The following is a 23,961-nucleotide window of genomic DNA, read 5'->3' on the forward strand; positions in this document are numbered from 1 at the left end:
TCAGCCTCTATGTATCTGAAGTCTTTCTGATAAAGGGCTAGGAATGGATAAGGAGGAGAAAAAAATTTATGATGCTTATTAGGTACGATAGATAGCTTATATATATTACAGGTGAAAGGTATTACGATAAGAAATTTATAAACTACAACTATCTCATTACCTAAATAGTAAGATTCTAACCTAATTATGTCGCAGTATTCTCTAATATCTAAATCTACTACTCTTTCTCTGCCATATAGTTTGCTCAACTTGCTTATGATAGCGCGTACCGCATACAAATTTAACACCGAATGATACATCGTGGAATTCCTTATGAAAGCAAGAACATTCTGTAGTTTTACTAGTTCTTGCGAAACTGAATCTACGTTGTCACCTAGTATAATTAGGACTTGAGTGAGATGCGCATATTTAACTAAATCGTAATCTCGAGTAGCTTATAAAATCATGATTTTATTTTGATTATCTACTATGCTATCAATTACATTATAATATTGAGATGTCCAATTTTTAGATAGGCTAACGTGACTATTGAACTCGTTAACCAAATTATCTTGATTATCTTGAAGAGATTAAGGGCTCGATTGTAGTGTATTGCATCAGTGTAATCAAGGTTTCCTGTAACGCTCTTTCTTATGGAACCAAGACCATCTACCAATCCTCTTTTAACACGGGTTGACTCAAATGTCTCTAATTTATTTAAAACATTATCAAGCTTATTTCTAAGGTAACTTAAGTGTAGTTAAAATAAAGAATTAGTTTTATTATGTAGTTAGGTACTAACGCTATTTAACTGAATGTTAACAGAATTAATTTGATCTCTCACGTTTCGAGGATTAATATATTGCAGAAAGGAATGATAATGAGATATTACTCTCGCGGGTCCTAATTTAAAGGGTAAAATACCCCGCCCGTCGTTGAGACTTTCAAGTATTATCTCCTGCATTAGTCCTGTTTGCAGGAGGAGATGGAGGATCAGCAAAGTCCTGTAACAATTGAGCTGTTGTAGGGACTCTGTTAAGCCTAGTTTTGGCAATTGATCGTCGCTTATTCTTGGTGTAAATATGAATAGGGAGGTCAGCCATTACTATATCGTGTGTGTACCGCGGTGCTAATTTATGACGCGAAGCAAACGGATTTTTGACAAAAATCTGTTGTTCAGGAGAATATTCAATTTCGGGCTCCCGGTCTTTATTTCGAATGTTAGTGAGTTTTTCACGCGTCATTAGTGAGGTTATGTATGGTGTTGTACACTAAAGTCATTATATCTTTGTAGTTAACCATATGTTGTTGTAGTTATTGCGATGAAACATTCATGTTAAAGGGATCACGGGGATCAAAATGGCCGGTTATCACCTCTATAGGCTTATTATGATTATTATTTATTTATTAGATTTGCCAACAGAAATACACTATTGTACATGAACAAACAATAACATTACATAAAATACTCGAGTGTAAACCCAATATGAGGCAAATACAGCATGCACATACCAGAGGCTCGTGTCAAAAGCTTTTTTTGTATGTTACATTACAGACAAATAGATGGATAAAACAAAACCAATAAGTAAACATGCTAAATTAAACTGTAAAGTTATGGTACTTTTACTCTGACCATTTACACAAAAAAGTTTTATATTTATTTAATGACAACGAAAACAAGTCTAAGTCAGTTAATCTATGTTTACATGTTTTATGAGAATTATTGTACTCTCGGCTTACATTTTGTGAAACTGTGAATGCTATTGTTATAAGCCAGAAAGAAATATGGCATTAAATTAATAAGGGATTCTGATTTTTGACCCAGTTTTAAAATACGGAGGTGTTCCAATATGGTTGAGTGAAATCTCTTGACTATCCCATGTTCGTTAGGTGTATGAGGGGCAACCCTATGGTGATGGATTTTGTGAAGCCTTACAAATTCTGCAACAAGCTGATTAGTGAACTCAGTGCCGTTATCAGTAACTATGGTGATTGGAATACTATGGTGCGTGCAAAAATTAAGTAGTGCTTGAACTACGCTAATAGCAGTTCCGTCTCGCAAATGATAAGCCTGTGCGTATTTAGAAAACGAATCTACGATAGTCAGATATTTTTTATTCTGGATAGTTAGTAAATCTAAGTGGACTAATTCAAAGGGCTTTGTGGCAGGTGGAACCACTTTGAATTGCTGTTTTATGGGATTTCGATCATATTTCGCCTGTCCACAAATCGTAAATTCATTTATGAACTTAGTGATACTCTCACGCATTTTTGGCCAGTAATATTTGTGAGACAAAGCTAAAAATGTTTCGTTTATACTTCGGTGATTTGTCTTACCATCGTGTTAGCCGCTCATGCGATACATGCAGCCGTAGACGCATACCACACCTAGAGGTACCGGTGATGATTTTATACCGATTTATCGGATATCGAAGTTATAACAGGTAAAAGAACTAATCTTAATTGCTATTTCGGTAACTACTCTAGCAAACCATAAAGTTTTTAATGCCTGGGTCTGTCATTAAAAAAAATAAACTACTTCAAAAATACGTCACGACAATCGTGTGTGTTATTGTTTGGCCTGGTGATTTCGGTGTTTATTTATTGAAAACATACCTGAACCGCTCACGCGATGCGCTCTTCCTACCGCAAAATGGCTGCTATTTGGTTTCGCAAATTAGAAAAGCATTCACTTTAAATACAAGTTTTTATAAATAAAACTTATTATTCTGCATTGCTAAATAAATACCCTCCGTACTACCAACAAAAACATCTGAAATAAAATGCAGTAATACACCGCAAATCCTGCACTTAAAAAGCACTAATGAAATTTTTGGTGTACTTGGATAAATATGATAATATTCCGTTTGAGTGGTTCTAACGTTTACCATGAAATTACTCCTCAAAGTATAGTTTATAAACATTTATATTCAGGGTAAACTTAAAAAACGCTACTTACGGTTTGTTTTCAATAAATAAACACCGAAATCACCAGCCCAAACAATAACACACACGATTGTCGTGACGTATTTTTGAAGTTGTTTATTTTTTTAAATGACAGACCCAGGCATTAAAAACTTTATGGTTTGCTAGAGTAGTTACCGAAATAGCAATTAAAATTAGTTCTTTTACCTGTTATAACTTCGATATCCGATAAATCGGTATAAAATCATCACCGGCACCTCTAGGTGTGGTATGCGTCTACGGCTGCAGGTATCGCGTAAGCGGGTAAGTAGCGTTTTTTAAGTTTACCCTGAATATAAATGTTTATAAACCATACCTTAAGAAGTAGTTTCATGGTAAACGTTAGAACCACTCAAACGGAATATTATCTTATTTATCCAAAAATTTCATTAGTGCTTTATAAGTGCAGGATTTGCGGTGTATTACTGCATTTTATTGGAGATGTTTTTGTTAGTAGCACGGAGGGTATTTATTTAGCAATGCAGAATAATAATTTTTATTTATAAAAACTTGTATTTAAACTGAATGCTTTTCTAATTTGCGAAACCAAATAGCCGCCATTTTGTCACGTTCTCAACTACACTCGTAGTTAGTGTCAAGTTCATAGATGAATTTTTAAAAGTTCTTTGAATTATAGGAATAATTGTGTACAAAGCTAAGCGGAGATTAATTAACAAGCCGGTTTTGATCCTGAGATCAAAGAAGAAGTTGAGAAGAAGACGTCATTAACGCCATTAAAGAATACGTTCACCCTAAGGTGAACGTATTCTTTAATGGCGTTAATGACGTCTTCTTCCAAATTGGATTCCGACAATTGAATGGATATTCGTGTATGAGTTTCGAAAGGTTTAGTAAGCACCGGTCTAACCTTGATATCACCGACCACATTGAAAATTAATTGTTTAGTAAATCTATTTAATGGATTATCGGAAATTGGGATCTCTAAGATGGGATTTTCATTATCGATATGCACAGTAGCGGTCCTGGAGGCATCTTCCGCTTCTGTAACCGTGATAGTTCTAAAGTCATCTAAAGTAGGTGCCTTTTCAGATAAGTTAACTGCAATAGACATGAGCTCTTCGTTATTAAGTTCGATTCTTAAAAGCGCACCTGCATTGGTGTTGTGTTTACCCTGCTTATAAACGACTGTAAAGTCGTATTCGCTTGGTTCCTTAAGATTCATAACCTATTGCAATGGTTTATGGTCTGTGATAATTTTAAATTTACGGCCAAATAGGTACGGTCTAAAGTATTTAGTGGCCCAAACAATTGCTAGGAGCTCTTTTTCGATGGTACTGTAATTACACTCACTCGAATTAAGAGTCCTGGACGCATAGGCAATCGGTTTATCCCAGCCTACGGTGCCTTGGGATAACATAGCGCCTATAGCAACATTGAACGCGTCTGTAGGGAGTATGAACTCTTTTGAAAAATCAGGGTATAGTAAAATTGGATCCTTCGTTAAAAGAGTTTTGCAATGTTCGAAGCAGTTAACATATTTCTGATCTAAAATAATGTTTGAACCTTTTTTAAGGCACTGGGTTAGTGGTTTAGGCACTCGTGCGAAGTACGGAATGAATTTTCTATAGTAACCAAGCAGTCCGAGAAATCGTTTGATTTCAATAGGGGTTTTAGGCAACGGGTAATTTTGAATAGCATGGATTTTATTAGGGTTTGGTTTAACGCCTTCGTTACAGACAACATGTCCTAAAAACTCGGTTTCCAACTTCAAAAACTCGGATTTGTCCATCTGATTTTTAAAGTTCGATTCCCGTGGCCTTTTAAAGACCTTTTCTAAGTTCAAAATGTGCTCCTGAAGGGAGGTACTGAATACAATGATATCATCAAGATACACAAGACATACTTTATTCTAAAGATATTTAAGAACATTGTCCATCACGCGTTGGAATGTTGATGGAGAATTTCTGCGACCCATGGGCATCCTTAAAAATTCATAGTGCCCATTCTCTACATTAAAAGCGGTCTTGTGTATATCGTTTGGATCCATCTTAACCTGATAAAACCCACTAGCTAAATCGAGTGTTGTGAAGTATTAACATTTACCAAGTTTATAAAGCACATCCGTAATATTCGCAATGGGGTACTTATCGTCAATCGTTTTCTCGTTGACTTTCCTGAGATCCACGACAAGACGCCATTAACCTTGCCTGAAGCATCTGGCTTTTTAGGTACAATCCAAATTGAAGAGCTCCACGCCGAGTCTGACGGTCTTATTATGTTCTGATCAAGTATCTTATTAATTCGATCCCTGACTTCTTGTCGATAGACATAAGGATATATGTTTGTTTGTCATTTGAGATGGAAAGTTAGGTCTCCAACTTTGAAACGGTACAGACGGTGCATTGGTGGTTGTCGCGATGGACCAGGCATGTTAAAAATGGGTTGTTTCGTTGGTACACCAAAAGTTGTGGGTTTAGGTACAAAGTTATTAAGGGGTAAATTAATATTCTGTTGAGAAGGTGATTGCTCACAATCTTTCTTACTTGTGCTACTATCATAACGCTGCTGCATATACAAAGTATTAAGCTCTTCTTGGACAAACTCTAGAGCTTCTTCCATGGATGCAGGTCGCATGCAGCGTATCCTGGATCCTAGGGGATCTTTAAGGCCTCGCAAATAAGCTTGTAACGTAAGTGTTTGGTAAAGTTGGCGCTTCGCTTCTATTGTAGTTCTAAGAGTTTCATGTAAAGACATATACATCATAATCGTGCTAAATAAATTCTGGCATCGCTCATAAAATTCCTGCGAGGTGTGTGTGTCAATTTCATATCAACTGTATGAAAATAGAATATTCGCTTCTATTGTCGGTTGCTTGTATCCAACGCAGGCCACATGTATGGGCGGTGCCTAAGGCTCAATTTATATTGCGTCGGAATGGATTGGAAGCGAATTTTTGTAACGATATTGTACATAGCATAATGTAACTTGGTTAGTACGGGTAAGAAGGGAAAATTGACAATAACATCCATGTTTATTTTTCCCACAATGTTGCACTTGAAGTGTACAAAGTGTTACATAATAAATGAGTACATCAGAGTTAAGTCTGTCTCGGTTAAAGTATCGTACAATAAAAAGATAATACAAATTTAACATTCATCTCATACATATAAAAGCAAATATTAAATGGTTGTTTGCATGAGGATAACATAAATTCTTCAGACATTATTGACTTGACATGAATTTAAGAAATTTGAATGCTTTACGCATATGATGGTTTTTTCACTAATAATGAAACGTAAAATTAACAAATTGTATGCAAGTAGATCAATAGAGAGATTGATAAAACAATAGTTCGTAATAGACGCCCTTCTGCCGCCAAGCAATAATGTTAGTTACTGCGTTCTGGTTTGGAAGGGTAAGGGTACTGGTGAAGTTGACTTGGAGCACATGAGACTTGTCAACTTATGTCTTAGGGTGACGGGCGCACTGGTAATATTACTCAGATCTTTGCGATTAAAAACTCTGCAACTGTTATGGACAGGCTATATAGCGGTGTAGCTTACCATCAGGCGCACGACTTCTTGGTCTCGTCACTTGATATTACAAAAAACAAAATGTCGGACTGGTAATATATACGGAAAAACTTACTGCTATATAGTTATGTAGCTACAAATAATGATGGTTCCCTTTACAAATCCAATGTGGCGGACGGGTTTTACTCACAATTCTGATTTCCTATATCATCAAATAATCTTCTTAATCCTGTCGACAGACTTTGCTAATTATTCTATTTTATCTTTATCCCTGTTTATTAAGAGGCTACAATAAAGATAAAGAGACATGCGTAATCTATATAAATAAAACTGTTTATTTGTCAGTCGTCTCGTTTGCTAGACTCCTAACTCTTGTAATTCCCTCCATAGGATTACCCTTTTAAGGTAAAAAATAACTATACCCTTTTTAAAGTAAAATGTAAAAATAATTATTATTGATACGAATATCGAACGACACAAAGAGGACAAAGAAAAATTCCTTTCATTGTATGAATATCTAGGTAGTAATACATCATGATATTCGATAAATAAATAAAATAATATTTGTTTTCAGGACTTTAGGATCATTTCTCAATCTCCTTAAGTCTTCGCTTGGCTCTGGAGTGCTGGCTATGCCGGCTGCCTTCAAAGACACTGGCATTATACCGGGATGCATCGGAACTATTTTAGTTGGAATAATAGCTACACACTGCATTCATATATTGGTAAGTATACAGTTTGTTTTATATATCTCCGGTGTTTTGTAGAAAGGGCAAAAGCGCCATTTCCAAAAAAATGTAGAGGAGCATGTTTTAATTTTTCACAACCTTTTTAAAATATTTACGTAAAGGAAATGAAACTATTTTTCCGGATTTAAATCGCGTATATTTTTCAAACAAACCGACGTTTCGGTTGACAGTCAACCGTGACCATGGGACCTGTAATGGGCCCGAACCGTCGGTTTGTTTGTAAAAACATATATACGCGATTTAAATCCGGAAAAACAGTTTCATTTCCTATGTATAACAATCGCGAAAACCTAAGGACTCGATATATTTACGTAAATTCAATTTTAAAACTTGAACTTAATTATAACCAAAATTGAATTTTAAAATAAGACGTAAATATTTTAAAGCAGCCGTTGTGAAAAACTAAAACATGGTACCCATTTTAGTATTCCGAAATGACATTTTCCAGAAATAACGTTTGCTTGAATTTTCATAACGTCGAAAGTAATTTTAAGAGGAAAATATTGTTTCTTTTTAACCTAACTTAAACTAATCTAACCGAACCTAATCGTATTTTTGCGATAATTTTATAAGGTTTATATTTATTATTTTATAATTATAGGTTTATATTTATAAGGCTTTCGGTGTAATTAAATTTCGAACAAACGGTATTTCGGAAAAAAAATTCGAGTTTGTGATAAGTTACCCAAAAACATGCTCCCCTGATATATTTCTTCGAAATGGCGCATTCGCCCTTTCTACAAAAGACCGATGATATGTCGATTAATAGAAATTAATTTATTTGCTCTAAATAGATGACTGTACCTAATTGCCTCTTCTTTTCATACGATACTTAATACTACTGGAGACGTCGCTATATTTGAAAATAAAATTCTCCTAATTGATGCAAAGATCGAACATACCCAAAGGAAAATTCATTCAATCTTGGACTTAAACCAGGAACGTTTATTCGCTTAACAGCTCGCGTTATCCGAAAACGTCGCTCTCGTGAGTGCCGTTAAAACCAAAAATAAATATCTGTAGCAAGCACATAGAGAAATTCAGTCATTGATAATAACATAGAGTATCACACAATGCTTTTCTTTACAGTTTTATTTGATAATATCAATTAAATAGAAGTAAAAAGATATTACATTGAAATTAAATTCTACTGCTTTACGAGTTTTATACGTCACAGTGAAATTAAAATCAAATAATTGTTAATTCTATATAATTCTATAGGTAACATTTTTGCACTTGAAAATGTAATTTTTTTAAAGCCACTGCTCGTTTACTACGCTGAAAAGAACGAGCAAGAAACTCTAGGAATTACTCTTTTAAAATAAACTCAAATGCTATGGAATATACTTTGAATCATAATTGTGGGCATCTATTCTCATGTTATCTATCTTTCCAAACATCTTTATCTAACACAAAGAAGAAGAGTACCTACTCTTCAATTTTGTAATCTGACTTTACAGTTAAAATACTTTTAATGTAAGTTTTAGACTTAGGAAATGATAATCTTAATATATTCTCCTGTTTCTTGTTTCCCAAGAATCGTTTACTTTGGTTAAACGACATCGTGGTGCAATGAGTTTGGACTTAGTTCTAGGGTTAATATTATGGATATCTTCTTTCTTAATGAAATTATGTATATTTTTACGGACATACAAAATATTTGAGTAAATGTACTGTAATGCCACAGTCATGACACCAGTCTCCTTAAAGTTTTCTCTGAGAGAAACCCGAGTACCTAAACGTTACACAGATGGAATCGTTCGTGGATTTTATAAGTGCCAGTGTCCTCCTCAGGGAAACCAGACACGTGCTATCACACCATACGTTCGTTCATTCATTAATACGACTAAATTTTCCAGGTACAGACGTCAAGAGACGTTTGCAAGGAAACTCAGGAACCGTCACTAAGTTACTCGGACACGTGTGAAAAGGTTTTTAAACATGGACCAAAGTGGACGAGACCATGGTCTACTTTTTTCAAGTATGTTATGATATTAAAAAGTACAAAGGGTCGATGCGACGTATCATAGATATGCAATATCTTAAATTTAATACAGTCAATTCTCTCTTCACTTTGGGGTAGGTACAGTTATTAAAGATTATTCTTTGAGTAATGCAGAATAATGATAAGGAGGCGATACATTACGACATCCACTCTTTAGTCAAAAAGCAGTTTCTTTGTGGGGTAACAATTAATGCTACATAAATTAGCAATGTAATTAGATTTATACTCATTGGAAAGATGCTTCCCAAATGCGTTTAGTTTGTTGTGCGTTTTCTGATTGCTGTGAGTGTTGTTGGTGTTGTGTACGTGTGATATTTCACATACAAATGACACAGGTTTATGAAATGTATGGTAAGGTCAAAATCGAAAATACCTACACTATAATACATACCTAGGCTCAACTCACACCGGCACAGAGTCGAAGCATCGTGTCGCATCCTGTTTTTCAACTACAACCGTCGCGCGACGACAACCGCAGTTCTGAGACTTTATATAAAAGTAACGGGACTTACTCGCGTAGTATTTTAATCGGAAGCGGTCCGACTAGTTGCGACCATAATCGATGGTCTTCTTCAGGGGTTGAGTGCAACGTTCGCGACCGCGTCACGACTAGCACTGTGCGCTGCGGTTCTCTGATGACGCAGTCCGCAGTGGGGAATTCGGGAGGCTGATACGTTGCGTCAGCGCGTCCTGGAACTCTTCTTCGCTACTGCTGTCCGTAGAATTGTTGTCGGGAACAGTCCAGCACACAGAGCTCACCACATCGTTACCACTAACATCTGCAGCTGCATACCGAGCGCCGTGAAGACACGGCTTCCAGGTCGATGTCGAGGTTGGAGCTTGCTATCGACCTGGAAGCCGTGTCGGACCGCTTCCGACTTAAATACTACGCGAGTAAGTCCCGTTACTTTTATATTATAATGTGTGATAACCGTGTTAGTTTTCATAATACAACAGTTCAGAGACTTTTGAACATTCGCGAATGGCGCTCGTGCTCGACAGTATACAATGGGTGATATCGATCTTATTATAATTGCTCTTATATCTGAAGCTGAAGAGGAAGAAACTGAAATTATATCAGAAGCTGAAGGGAGAAAAAGAAAGAAAGAAAAGACGTATACTTGGCGAATTCAAAACACTTTGTAGTAACAAGTATTTAAGCCGAGACTCAGGATATTTTTATCATTATTATTCTAAATAGACCTTCATATTTTTGGGTTAAGTAAATTAATGTTTCGTCTTCATCCATTGTCGCGCACTCGTCTCGTCGCAGTTCGGCACTGTGCTGTGTCTGGTCTGGTGGGCGTCAGACGCGTCGCTGCGCGCGATTCCATATTTGTGTAACATAAATTTGTACCTTAATAATAGGAAAATAGAGATGAATATGCTATAGGCGAAAAACTTGACGCGTCGCGACGCTTCGACTCTGCACCAGTGTGAGTTGAGCCGTCATCTCACTAATGACATCAGGCATTCACTACGAGGAAAAAAGAGCCTAAGTACGCGATCATAGAGATGAAAACAAGGTTGCTCGCCGTGTGCAGTCGTGCGGAACCGGAAGTCTCAGCCCTTGCATGCGCATTACAATTATTTATTTAGTAAAACGATGAGAGAACGACTGCCTCTCAATTGGAGGTCGACGCTTAGATTCCCGGTTGGACTAATTTTCGAAATGAACTTTACTAAATTTGCTTTGGTTTGGGTGTTTTGGGTTAACCCCATGTGAAATTATTTACTCTAGTACTCATATTAAAGGGAATTCTCTAGTTTGAGACCAGGTTACTGGCGTGGTTGTATGGCACTTTGACCCAATAAGTTGTATTATTATTATTATTCTTGTTGAATATTATCATGAGTTTATGTAGTATTCTTGATGGTTATGAGATTAGTCCATTTAACGTAACAAGGCAATAAAACTCCATGAATAAAAAAATCCTTGACCTAGCTTAGGTATCGATAATAAAAAGTGGGTAGGTATAATAAAAATAAAGTAGAACGACAGAACATAGTAAGAAATGAAACATTTCATCGTTTGCTTGAATCTCGTTTACATAAAATAATCGAAAATAAGTTTGTATTTTCTTACATTAGGCATGATTTTAAATATTTAAATATCGCAAAATTGGTTGATCACAACTCATGTACTCGATGATCCCAACCAACCAACTTAAATTTTTAGGAAGCACACGCATATCACAAGATTAACACTTAGGCACCTTTCTTCGTCTTTCGGTAATGAAAAAAATTATAATTTGTTGTCATTATTCCTACTTCTACCCCCATCCACTGAACTATAATGACGCGATTTCGACATTGCAACGATTTTTTACGAAACGTGCCTTACGACCATTCAGATCTGCTTGCGACACTCTCTACGCGCTTGCGTCGACATCGGCGTACTCAGCGGTAGGGCACTTATCGCTTAATCTTGAGCGAGTTTTTTTCCCAGGGAAAATCCATTATGGTTAGCACTCGACCCAGGGGGATTGAGTGGTTATGTCCGACTCCCACCGACTAAAACCCCTGGAGTGTTCCTCATGACGCAGACTTTGGGCCCCGGGAGACGCGATTGCTCACTTCCGCAACCTCGCCTGCAGTTGCCCTTGCCTGCGGGCGCCCTCCATTGGAGTTGGCGACGCCAATCCATTCTCCGCTTTAGATACCCCGAAATACCAGGGACACCTTCCAGCACGGGACCCCTAATTGTAGACATTCTTCGTCTGGTCTCCCTTAGGACGGCAGGCGGTTAAAGTCAACTAACCGCCGACCCCGTCGCCTGCCGGATTGGAAGCGAGTTGATGTCAACTTTCCGCTTCCCCTCTGCCGCTTTCTTCAACACCATAACGTTACCATTGAAGATAGCGAATCGCCTTGTAGGCCTCTTCGCTTTCACCAAAGCTAGTAGCGGTAGGTCTGCTCCATCAATCGCTAACAGCGTGACGCGAGGCTCCACCCAAGATGGGCACTCTGTGCGTGTTTGTTGCACGGTGTTCGCGATACCTCCATAATGGTGGCATAACGTTGATGGCTCCCTACCTAGCACTTCGCACAGGAATTTGCCGAAGCATCCGTGCCCAGTAAGGAGATGAGTCAGGTGGTACGTCGGTACTGTAGTCTAGGCTCTACTCTATGAGTAGAACTACTGGCTGAATGAATATAGATTTGTATTTGGAATGTGTTTAAAAAAAATAGTATAAAAAATAAGAACACCTTGGCAGATCTAGAAGTAGCCTAAATAAGTGAATATGTGAAAAACACAATAAATATCTAATTTTGAAGATAATCCCAGTTTATATTTATAAAGTACCTCTCGCTACGCGACCTGAGCTACTCCCTAGGCTACAGTACTCTATGTTTACAATCTACCCATTCTTTAAGGATAGGCAGTATTGCGGCCACCAGTTTCCGGCTAGCTCCTGGGACTTCCACTCGCTCTCTCCACTTCCGGAGGAAAGTAACGGAGCCCTGCCTTAACTTATAATCTTTCAATGTGTGCGTGATTTTATGTATCTTTTGATTACTTCTTTAATCCCTCAGTCGATAAAACAGACAAAGAAATTAGTTTAAACAATTTTAAAGAGATGTCGCTACGATGCTCCAAATATTTCATTCCATAAAAATGTTTTGCCTTTGACTTCCTTCGGGTCGGGGATGAAAAGTACCCTTACCGATAGCTCAGAATATCAATTATTGAAAAATAATTCATTGCTCCATAGAACGCTTAGCAAGATCTTAAATAATAGGGATAAGAGGAACACCGAGGGAAGAGGGTTTTGAAGAATTAAATTAAAATCTAAAGAGTTTAGCACTATAGGCTCTCAGTCGACAAAATAGACAAAAAAAAATAGTTTTAACTGTTCTAAACAGATGCTCCAAATGCAAAAGGCCGAAGAAACAACATACAGCTGTGAAATCTTGAAACACGAGGTATACATTACCTCTTTTTTTGTCTCATCACTTTTCAGTTCATCTATAAACGTTTGACATAATCCTAATGGAATTCTATTTAATGACATTCATCCTTGGTACATCCATGTACCCAAAACCTTCTTTACTTCGTTTGCTTCCTCTTCCGCCTTTTTAAAAAGTAATACATTATTAAAATTTCTTCTTCATCCATTTCACACGGGTTGGAACACACACTACTAGCTTCTAAAAGAACATAGAAGCGACTGCAGTGCATCAAACGACTCTGTCGTGCAAACGACAAAGCGGCTGCCGTGAAACAATAAATTGTCGTCACGATCTAGTGTGGACAGCTAGACACGACAGTCATTCAACGATAAAATAATCGTCAACGACACAGTCACGACAGATAGTCGTGATATGGGAACAGGCTAGACGTGATAGTCATTCAATGATAAATAAAACGTTACGACATGGGAACGCACCCTAAATCTGTTTATTTTCATTTCTGTGCTCGCTTCTAAGTTTCAACATACTCACTGTTAAAGTTTGTCTTTGAGTACGTCAAAAATGACATGCAGAACATTATAAACTCTTTGTAAACTACAAACTTGTATACCTCTATATACGTTTATACTTAGCTAACCTTCTAAAACTTACGTTCTAATTTTACTAGATTATCATAAATGGAATAACTGTAAAATAGGTTCGGAAAGAATAGTCGATCAAAAGGAACAATAAAGTCCAGAGAACATGTAATACACGGAAGAAAAAAAACGATACAAGGGCCTTATGCCACTTAAGTCTCGCCTACTATCAGAACCGCTGTCGCCAAAACTCACACAGTCATACTTTAAAAACTATGAAATACTTGGTAATGATTGGTCGTAATTTTTTATATTAAAAGATGTAACAAATTCCAGATTTTTAATATAATTTAAACTTTACCCAGTTGGTTATCTTTGAAAGTTTAATACCTATTATCGCAAGTTACGACGTTTGCAATTTACATTGAATTTTCATTCAATGTGATGCCATCTAGCGGCAATAGCTGAAAGACTATAAGACGTCGTACGATTAACATTCTCCAAAAAAAAAAGTCGATCATATTGCAGCGGTATAAGGCTTAGGTACTTGCGTTTCTTATAACAATAAATCTGTTACGATAAATAGATAATGGAAAAATTGTTAAAATTAAATAAAATATAACTTAACGATAATATGAAACACCACTGTCGATAATATACAGATGCGACTATAATGTTTGCACTCCAAAATAGCAAAATAAGGCATTTCTGCACGGTTTTCGAGGGTTTGCGTGAGGTAATTGACACGACCATAACGTATAAAGCGAAGATGGCGGGCTGAGCTCAAGTATGTGGAACTCCGCTTACTGTTGGCCCACTAAGCACTTCTACTGTATTTATTGTTCTGTGGTGTAATGGCTGCTTTTGTGTTTTTTTATTGTTTCACCTGTATTAAGTACCGACGTCAGGTCATAGATTTGCTCATGGTGCAGGATCGGGTTACTTTGGTCGTTTCTTCCACTTTATGCTCCAGGATGCGAACCAGAAACGCAAGGTTATTACCAATTAAGCGTATTGGAGTATTACAAGAAATTACAAGGGTCCTCTGAGCTTCCGACGTAAGTTATTATATTATAGGCTTACGTCAATGATATTAAATACTATACAATACTAATCAAGGCAATCACTTACGGTCTATGATTTTACCGATCACGTCGCACGAGCTCGCACCTGCGCATCAAGGGATGACGCTCGTCCCTGGTAACGTAGACGCGTCCGTAGCAGTACATGGGTTAATACGTGGCGGAAAATGAGCGGAGCCAGTGTGTGGCTGTTGCTGGTCGTCAGCTGTGCGAGGAAATCAGAAAAATCACGGAACGTGTGAGCCCGCTTTAGGTCTATAATTTTAAAATGAACATTTTTCAGGCATTTCGCTGATTTTGCAATGGTGGCCGTTTGTCTTGGCGGCACGGCGGTTTACGTTGTGTTCATCGCTTCGTCTTTAAAAGATGTAAGTATACTAACTAATCTCATGAATATTCTACTGTGGCATCAGTCCGTCGCAAGCGATTGCGTAATTACTGTGATATAACCATACCTAATGCGTTTTAGGAGCTCACAGCCTTATTTCAGCTAGGGACATTTAATCAGCACCTGGTATGTTTAAACAGGAGCAAGTCCCGGCAGTTTCAAATATTGAATAGGCAGTATAAATGGCGAAAATGGTTTGAGATACAATATAGGTACGTCAGTTAGAATTAGGAAGTAGTGCCACCTTACCTATTTTTGCAGCCAAGCAATGATGTGAGCATTATTGCGTTCCGCCTTTGATGGGTAAGGGTGCTGGTGAAATTAAATTACTTGTCAACTTATGTCACAAGGTGACATGCGCAGTGGTAGTGCCCCTCAGGTTTTCTCTCTGAGTGATTTACGAACCACTATGAACAGGCGTGTCGCTTACCACCAGGCGCACGACTTGTTCGTCCATCCAATTAGTATCATAAAATAATCTCAGTACAGAGTACCTACTAAAAAAACCGACCTCAAAAGTTGGTGGAATTACATCTATTTGCCAAGTTTTATTGAAATCGGTTATCGTAAACTCGCGCAACACCGGATTCATCCCGGCTTCGGTCTAGGTTTGGTGTACGGGACTTAACAGGACATAATAAAATTCGGTTCTCACTGCTTAAAGTACATATTATATTGAGAGAGAAAAACGCCTTGAATTGGAGAATAGCAAAATCAACAATTAAAAAAATAATTACTCCCTAAAATACAATTTAATCGCTATTTATAAAAATGAATCTTCATGCGTGAACAGCCACCCTTAGAGGTGGATGATTTTCATCAATATGAAATGGGACCACTATGGAGATACCATCTTTCCAGCAAAAAAGAATCATGAAAATCGGTTCACAAATACCGGAGTTATCGCGTAACATACATACAAAAAAACATACAGTGGAATTGAAAACTTCCTCCTTTTTTCAAGTCGGTTAAAAAGATCGTGGGCATAATTTAGGACATTACGGTCAACTTTGCCTGCATATCATGACACTGTTTACGAGCAAATGTGATGAAAAATAAATAAATAAATAAGGCACACACTCATAACCCTGTACTAGGGAAACTTTGTATCGCGTGTGCCATGGACACACACATAGACAACCACAAATTATCCAAACTGATATGAAACCAAGGAATAGATGTAGGCCATACAAATATTCCTCCTGGCCCGGGAAGCGAACCCGTCCTGCCAGCGCGGCAGACCAGCATGATAACCGTTCAGCCACAGAAGCTGTTTTATTTCACTGTGAAGTGTTTCTACAAACCAAATGAATACAGTGACAGGTACAGTTGATGATCTAAGATACCTAACTCCCTTGCCGATCTTTTGGTTCTGAGTCTTCTTACGCATTTAACAGAAAAGTGTAAAGGAATTCCAGTTTTTCGGTTGAAACCAGTTGAAACCTGCATTTATGTATCAAGTTGGCTGAAAAGTTTCTTAAAACGTCATTCACTAATGATGCAATTAAGATGTCATACTGAAATGAATTTTTCGGCTCACAGCTTAAATAATAAGTTTGTTTAATACTTTTTTTGACACTATCTACTCAGAACCACATAGTCTGTTAGTGGTTAAGTATCTTAGGGCATTGACTGTACCAGGAAATTAAAACGTCACAGTGAATGGAAATGAATATTTTTTTATTTAAATAGTCAGCCATGACCATGGGACCTATAAAACGCAGGCCACACCGCGAACGAAGCTAGCTAACTTAGCTCATGTAGTTGCATGCAACTACAGTGTGGCCTTCGCTTTAAAGGCAGATAACAAGTATATCCTATTAAGATCCTTAAGAACTCGATAATCATTGATGTTATTCTCTTTCTTGCAGATTTTTGATCACTTCTACCCCGAACAGGAGTATGATGTAAAAATCTACTGCGCAATGCTCCTCATTCCACTTATATTGATTGCCCAAGTGCGGTACTTAAAGTTCTTAGTACCATTCTCGGTTGTGGCCAATGTGTGTTTCATGATCACTTTCGGTATTACCTGTTTTTACACTTTCACTGGAGTAGATAACCATATGGATACGAAATTGGTGACCGACGTTTCACAATGGCCTTTGTTTCTAAGGTAAGCTATCAAGTGCATTTATACTAGGGCTATAAATTGAAAAAGAAAAAAATCGAGACTCGGTGCTGGAAAACGATACTGTCGACGCTGTTTCAAAAGTATGTTTCCTTACTTATAGGCCTAGCATTTAAGCGCAGGCCACACCGCGAACGAAGCTAACTTAACTTAGCTCACGTAGTTTCATGCAACCAACAATGCCAGACAAGCTAACTTAGCTCACGTAGTTGCATTCAAAGCTAAGCTAAGAAAATACGTAGTAAATAATGAACACAGAACAATAATTACAGTTGAAGTGGTTAGTGTCGCATGCGCGCCAACAGTGGGCCTCGTTAGACCTACTTGAGCTCAGTCCGCCATTTTGGCTTTGTACTAAAATAGTAGAAAAATGCCTTATTGTGCTGTTTTGGAGTGCAAAAATGATTGCCGCATCAAAAATATTACCCGTGATGGTATTTCATATTATCCGCAAGTCTTATTTTAATAAATTTTATTAGGGTAAAGCATTGACTTACATATAAGTCAATGGGGTAAAGTTTAAATTAAATTAACAATCCAGAATTTGTTAATCCAGAAATACGAACAATCATTATCAAGATTTGAGTGATGTGAAAGGCGACATAATTTACATGGCTAGCGGGATCATTAGATCATTCGTTAAGTTAGCTCGGTTAGCTTAGTTCGCGGTGTGAACCGAAATATGGAAAGATGCCCCGGCTACGTAAGCTAAGCGAATTTCGCAATGTGACCTGCGCATTAGGCACTCAGTATATTATTTTAATTAGTTCTATCATATAATTTTTGAGTTTATTATTAATGTCACGATTACTCCTCCTTAGTTTGTTATAATTATTAATACAAAGATTTGGAAAAAAATTCTTCGATCCGTCTGGATCCGAATCGAGTCTGCCAGTAAACCGTGCCAAGTTCTTTATTCATTCATATAGTAGCAGTAGAGCTTCTTATCGATGAGTTTGTCCAAAGAGGTACTGCCATCTTACAATTTCTGCCCCAAAGCAGTAATGCGAGCATGCCCAGCGACCTGTACCCAGAAGGCAACTCGAAATTAGGTTCTTTTCACACACACGCTTCATGTATTATGTTTTATGGTTCAATCACATCGAAAACGCTATTTGACTTGGCATAGAGGTCGGTGTATATTCAGGATTAAAATACGGGTTATACTGTAGGGAAATAGTTCTGGAATTTCAGAATTATTCATCCCGCAAAAGCGATGTTTGAGAATTCTCGCAAATATTGAACAAACTGGTTCATTTATAGACTTCGACGACCCCACCGAATAAACGTGATAAAGAAAAACGTTTACAGGAGCGATTAAAAACTAAAAACAATTGGACATTTGAAAAAATTAAGCAGAAATTACCGTTATACAAAATACGTCGAAAAATCATAAATAATTAGAGGATATTACGGTTTTCTTGCGGTTCCAAAGATAAATTTGTTTTTCATACTAAAAAATTAAATTGAATAAAATATTTAAGTTAATCAAATAATGCAGTTTTTGGGTATTCATTCTATAGTTTGGTAATCTTTCTTTCTTTTCGCGAAGAAGGATTTAAAAATGTTCAGTAACAAAATCATACAAAAAATTACGTACCATAGTCAATTTCTAAAATTAGGCGAAAAAATTTAAATTAATTGTTTTTTTAAAGATTCCCAAGAATAATAATACAAAGTTAAGTTGTTTTAAACATGCAAAAGTAAAAAGTGTGCCAAATACATACTTGCAATATTCGTGCGAGATTGTTAATTTTATTTTTACGTATAAACATTGAAATACCGATTAGTTATAAAATTAATTGAAAAATAAATATGGAAAAACAATTATAAGATGTATTTTGAGAGGAAAAACCCAAAAATACAAAAAAAAAACGTAAAAGTGTTTACATGTTTACTAGGTGGGGCCGATATTTAAAACTCAGTTCATAATTACTACGTGAGGCGCACTATAAGTTACCAGAATGAATAAGAAAAAAATACTATAAATGGTCAGAAATTAATTTATTGTTTCTCAAAATATTCTCCGTTAGCGTTAATGCACTTTTTCATACGAATGAACCAATTTTGAAAACATTTATGCCACTTCTCCGTGACAATCTCTGAAACATATTTTTCATACTCTTCGACAGCCTCTTCAGGCGATGAAAATCGTTGACCGCGTAACTGGTTCTTAATTTTTGGAAATAAATAAAAGTCACAAGATGCAAGGTGGTCGGGACTGTACGCGGGTTGGCTCATAAGGTCAACGTTGTTCACCTTCAAAAATTCATTTGTCTGTCTGGCCGTGTAAGAACTGGCATTATCGTGGTGCAAGATGATACGGCGTTTACGGTTACTTTTACGGAGTTTGTCAATAACTTCCGGCAAATAAATGATCGTGTACCAATCACTATTCACGGTACAACGTTTTTCCAAAGCAACAGCAGCCACGTGTCCAGTTTTATTAAAAAAAGAAGCAATCATCCGCTTAGAGGCATTTTGCACGCGCTCCACGTTGGTTGGTTTCTGCACATCTCGAAAGACCTATACGCTCGATTGCTGCTTTGTTTTGTGATCGTAATTATAAATCTATATTTCGTTACCTGTTACTATGTCCCACACCAAATTTGACGCCCCTTCGTTGAATCTGGTAAGCATGGCATTGGACCAAGTGACACGATCCGTTTTTTGAGCCTCAGTCAAATTATGTGGGATCCACCGAGAGCACAGCTTTTTCACACCCAAATATTTGTGTAGTATTGATTGTATTTGACACATACCTATGTCTAAAGATGCCCGAATCTCATGGTACCTATGTCACATGCCTGTCTGTTTTGATCATACGGCGCACAGTATCGATGTTTTTGTAGTTCACAGCAGTTTATGGGCGACCATCACGAAATTCATTACTGTGATTCACACGACCGCGTTTGAATTCTACAAACAGGCTATAAATAGTCGTCTTGCATGGTGCTTCATCGCCAAAAGCAGTCTGAAGCCGAGCGAAGCTCCGCTGAATTGTTAACGAACACTTAAATTTGTAGAAAATCATACTACGAAAATTTTCACGCGTGATGCCACGACGTGAAAACAAGTGACAGTCAGATGAAACAAACTGTATTCTACAGCCAAAGAGTTCCATTTTCAAATGTTGCAATTAATTTTTAAATATTGTTTATGTAAGTGGCGAGTTCCGGAACATTATAGTGCGCCCTATATATAAATACAGTTTCTTTACCTTTATAATTTCAAAAGCATAAAATGCATCAATTTTATTTTGATATGCATAAAATATATCACAGGCGTCTAAAATGCAAAGTTATACCTGTTTGTTTTACCCGCTTTTCCGCCACGTGCACATAAACTATCGGCCATTTCCATTTACATCTATTAAACTATATTCCGTGTGTGACTACGCTTGCATTCGGTCGAGTTTCGGAAATATTCCCTTCCTGTCGAAAGTCCTAGAAAAGCTTGTTCTTGTTGGTTGTGTGAACAACCTTTTCGATCCTCTCCAGTCTGGTTTCCGCATTGGTCATAGTACGACTACTGCACTCACGAAAATCACTGATGGCATCTGTTTGGGTACGGAAAATCAACAATTGGCTGTGCTGACACTTTTTGACTTCAGTAATGCCTTCAATGGTGTTGACTTTGACCTATTATTGGAAGTATTGCGTACTCTTAACATATCTTCAGCAGTCATTGATTGGTTTCGAAGCTACCTCTGTGGACGTCGGCAGTGTGTTCGTAATGAGAAATCTTTCTCTACGTGGTGCGATATTCCCGCCGGAGTTCCACAGGGTGGCGTCCTTTCTCCTCTCTTATTTTCTTTGTTATTAACTCTATCACACAATCCCTCACTTCTTCTTATCATCTTTATGCTGATGACCTCCAGCTTTACACCCAGTCATCTATTCAAGACTTACCACGTGCTATTAATACTACCAATGTAGACCTTGAATCCATTCATCAATGGAGTCAGTCCGTTGGCTTTAAAGTTAACCCATCCAAAACGCAATCGATTATTATAGGTAGCAGTTGGTTCAATTCTCGTTTAAATCTAGATTCCTTACCCCCGGTGGTTTTCGATGGTGTCTGTATTCCTTATTTGGATACAGTCAGGAATTTGGGGGTAATTTTTGATAAATGTCTGACTTGGAAGCCGCACGTGCTGAGGTTAGCAGGAAGGTGTTTGTTGCGCATTTGAATCTGAGAGGGCTTAAAAACTTTTTGCCGACTAAAACTAAAATTACTCTGGCCCAGAGCATTCTCCACCCGATACTGGACTATGCAGATGTTTGCTACCCGGATTTGTCAGTGACTCTGCTCTATAAATTGGAACGGCTCCAAAACATGTGTGTTATGTTCATCGTAAATTTGACCATGTCTCCCAATTTCGCGCACAACTTAAATCGCTGCCCGTCCATCGGCGTAGAGATCTTCATATCCTTTCACTTCTCTATTCAATTCTATTCTATCTCTTTACGCCTTCTTATCTTAAAGATATTAGAGGATGATATGCGTTACTTTCCACTCTTCTACACTCTGCCGTCCCCTTCGCTCCTCTGATACTCTCATACTAAACTTGTCCTCTCATACCTCTAACTTTTATTCCAACTCTTTTACCATTTCAGCGATCAGATTGTGGAATTCTCTCCCTGAATCGATTCGACGATCCCCTTCTCTCGATTCCTTCAAACGACGTGTCAAGAATCACTTCCTCAACTCTTAAATTTCGTCAGTCCTCTACTATCCTTTCATTTATTTCCTACATTTATACATCATTTTACTTTTTCCTTAAAAAGTATATAAGCATTTATTATTGTTGTGTATTTATTGTTATGTATACATTAATATTATTATTATTTGTATGTTATGTATATCTATCTACGGATATGTATATACTTTTATTATTACTTATTATGTAGTGCACGTATGATGATATTCTTTGGTTGCACCCCTTTTTGCATATCCGGAAGTCTATCCTAAGGTTGCCTGGAAGAAATTGTTACATAGCAATAAGGTCACCTGTTGCACATTAACTTACTACTACTATTATACTTAAGCTATTGTATTGTATTTTAATTGTAATTTTATGTGCAATAAAGAATATTTCATTCATTCATTCATTATTCACGTTTTAATTTTGGTATTTTGTTTTGTTACTTTGGGTGTTGATTTGTTTTATTAATTTGTTATTTTGTTTTGTCCGTCGATATTTTATTCACTGTATCCTTATTTGTTGTTAAACGAAGATAAGACATGAAATCAGTCAGTGGCAGGACCATCTAGGTACTGGTAAATCGAGTAAATGTCGTCGTCGTATTGACCACAACATCGACAAAACAGGAGCAAGAGAAGTGGACGGTAATGGATTTTCATACTTACTTTGCAGGCCTTGGTCGCGAAGAAGTCGCACGGTCCATAAATGATGTGCCAAATTTTACGTGTTCATTTTTGGAAAGTAATGCAAACATTTCCAAGCATGTTTGAGAAAATTAAATTGTTATTACGTTAAAAAAATTAAGGCAAAATATTTAATCAATATGTTTCCTTACTATCAAACTATTTAAATGTTTACAATCCCCGAGGTCTATTATACGTCAATGTGACCTCTACCACGAAACGTCAACGATAATATTTTTGCACGTTACTAGGAACATTGGAGAGTATCGTTTTCACAAGCGACGTATATAGTGGTAGGGAGGGATGATTGATCGACATTGCCATGCTATTTGGCACAAACTATAGTAGTAAGTGTTATTAGTTAACATCATAATTTAAGTTTTCTACGATTGTTTAATTGTTTTAGAGGTTTGTTTTTATTTATAGAATAAGTACCCTCTACCCTTCTTTGCTATACTCTTACGGAGTATCTTATAAGGAAGACCTATACATAATCAGGTGCGCTACGAGTAACATACTTTATTTTGAGTCAAATGTTATTATTATAATTTTTTATTTTTTATTTACACATAAAAAAATCATACAAAACATGTTTTAATGCAATGTAAAATAAAGTCGTTTTCCCGTACATTGCTAAATTCGTCGGCGTTATTCTGGCTGCGCTTGTATAAGTTTGTGTGTGTGTGTGTAACTGGCTTGGTCGTGTTAATAGACTGTGGGATGTGTTGAGGATGGCGCGCCGTCGAATGATAGGACAATTTTATTATTTGTTTGTGTGTGAATGAAACTGGTTAATAGGTTAAATAGGATGTTCTTTTTCTACTAGGTTAGTTTAAATATTTTGTTTATATTATGTCAGCATTTTAAACAAGTTTGTAAAAAGAAAGCTTAATTTATAACATTAAATTAATACATAATATATTAATTTATAATATAATTAATACAGATATTATATTTGCATACCTACATATAATTATCTCAAAAATAATTTCAAATTACTTTTAGTTCATTTTTTCAGGGAAATGTTCTTTTAGTTTGTTTTTAATATTTTGGCGATTCAGTTCTTGTTTGAGGGAGGATATCTTGTAGATAAGTTGGTTATAACCGTATTGATTTTGACAATTAATTGGGTAAGGCGAGCCTCAGTTGTGTATTACTTCTGATTGAGACTGCCTCTGTGGCCGAACGGGTACCATGCCGGACTGCCACGCAGAGGTCCTAGGTTCGATTCCCGGGCCGGGAGAAATATTTGTATGGCCTACATTTATTTCTCTCGTGAGTTTGG

General features: G+C 36.9%; 1 protein-coding gene across 1 annotated transcript in view; it reads left to right on the top strand.

Annotated features, from left to right (window-relative positions):
* LOC113225792 (proton-coupled amino acid transporter-like protein pathetic) overlaps positions 1-23,961 on the top strand; it is a 45,076-nt gene that overhangs the window by 5,110 nt on the left and 16,005 nt on the right. Inside the window, exons 3-6 of the mRNA XM_026458196.1 lie at positions 7,012-7,162; positions 9,046-9,167; positions 15,050-15,134; positions 17,026-17,270. Coding sequence (XP_026313981.1) covers positions 7,012-7,162; positions 9,046-9,167; positions 15,050-15,134; positions 17,026-17,270 — 603 coding nt within the window. The remainder of the gene's footprint in view (positions 1-7,011; positions 7,163-9,045; positions 9,168-15,049; positions 15,135-17,025; positions 17,271-23,961) is intronic.

This window comes from Hyposmocoma kahamanoa, unplaced genomic scaffold (assembly GCF_003589595.1).
Source record: "Hyposmocoma kahamanoa isolate Upper Pololo Valley unplaced genomic scaffold, ASM358959v1 174576, whole genome shotgun sequence".
NCBI lineage: Eukaryota > Metazoa > Arthropoda > Insecta > Lepidoptera > Cosmopterigidae > Hyposmocoma > Hyposmocoma kahamanoa.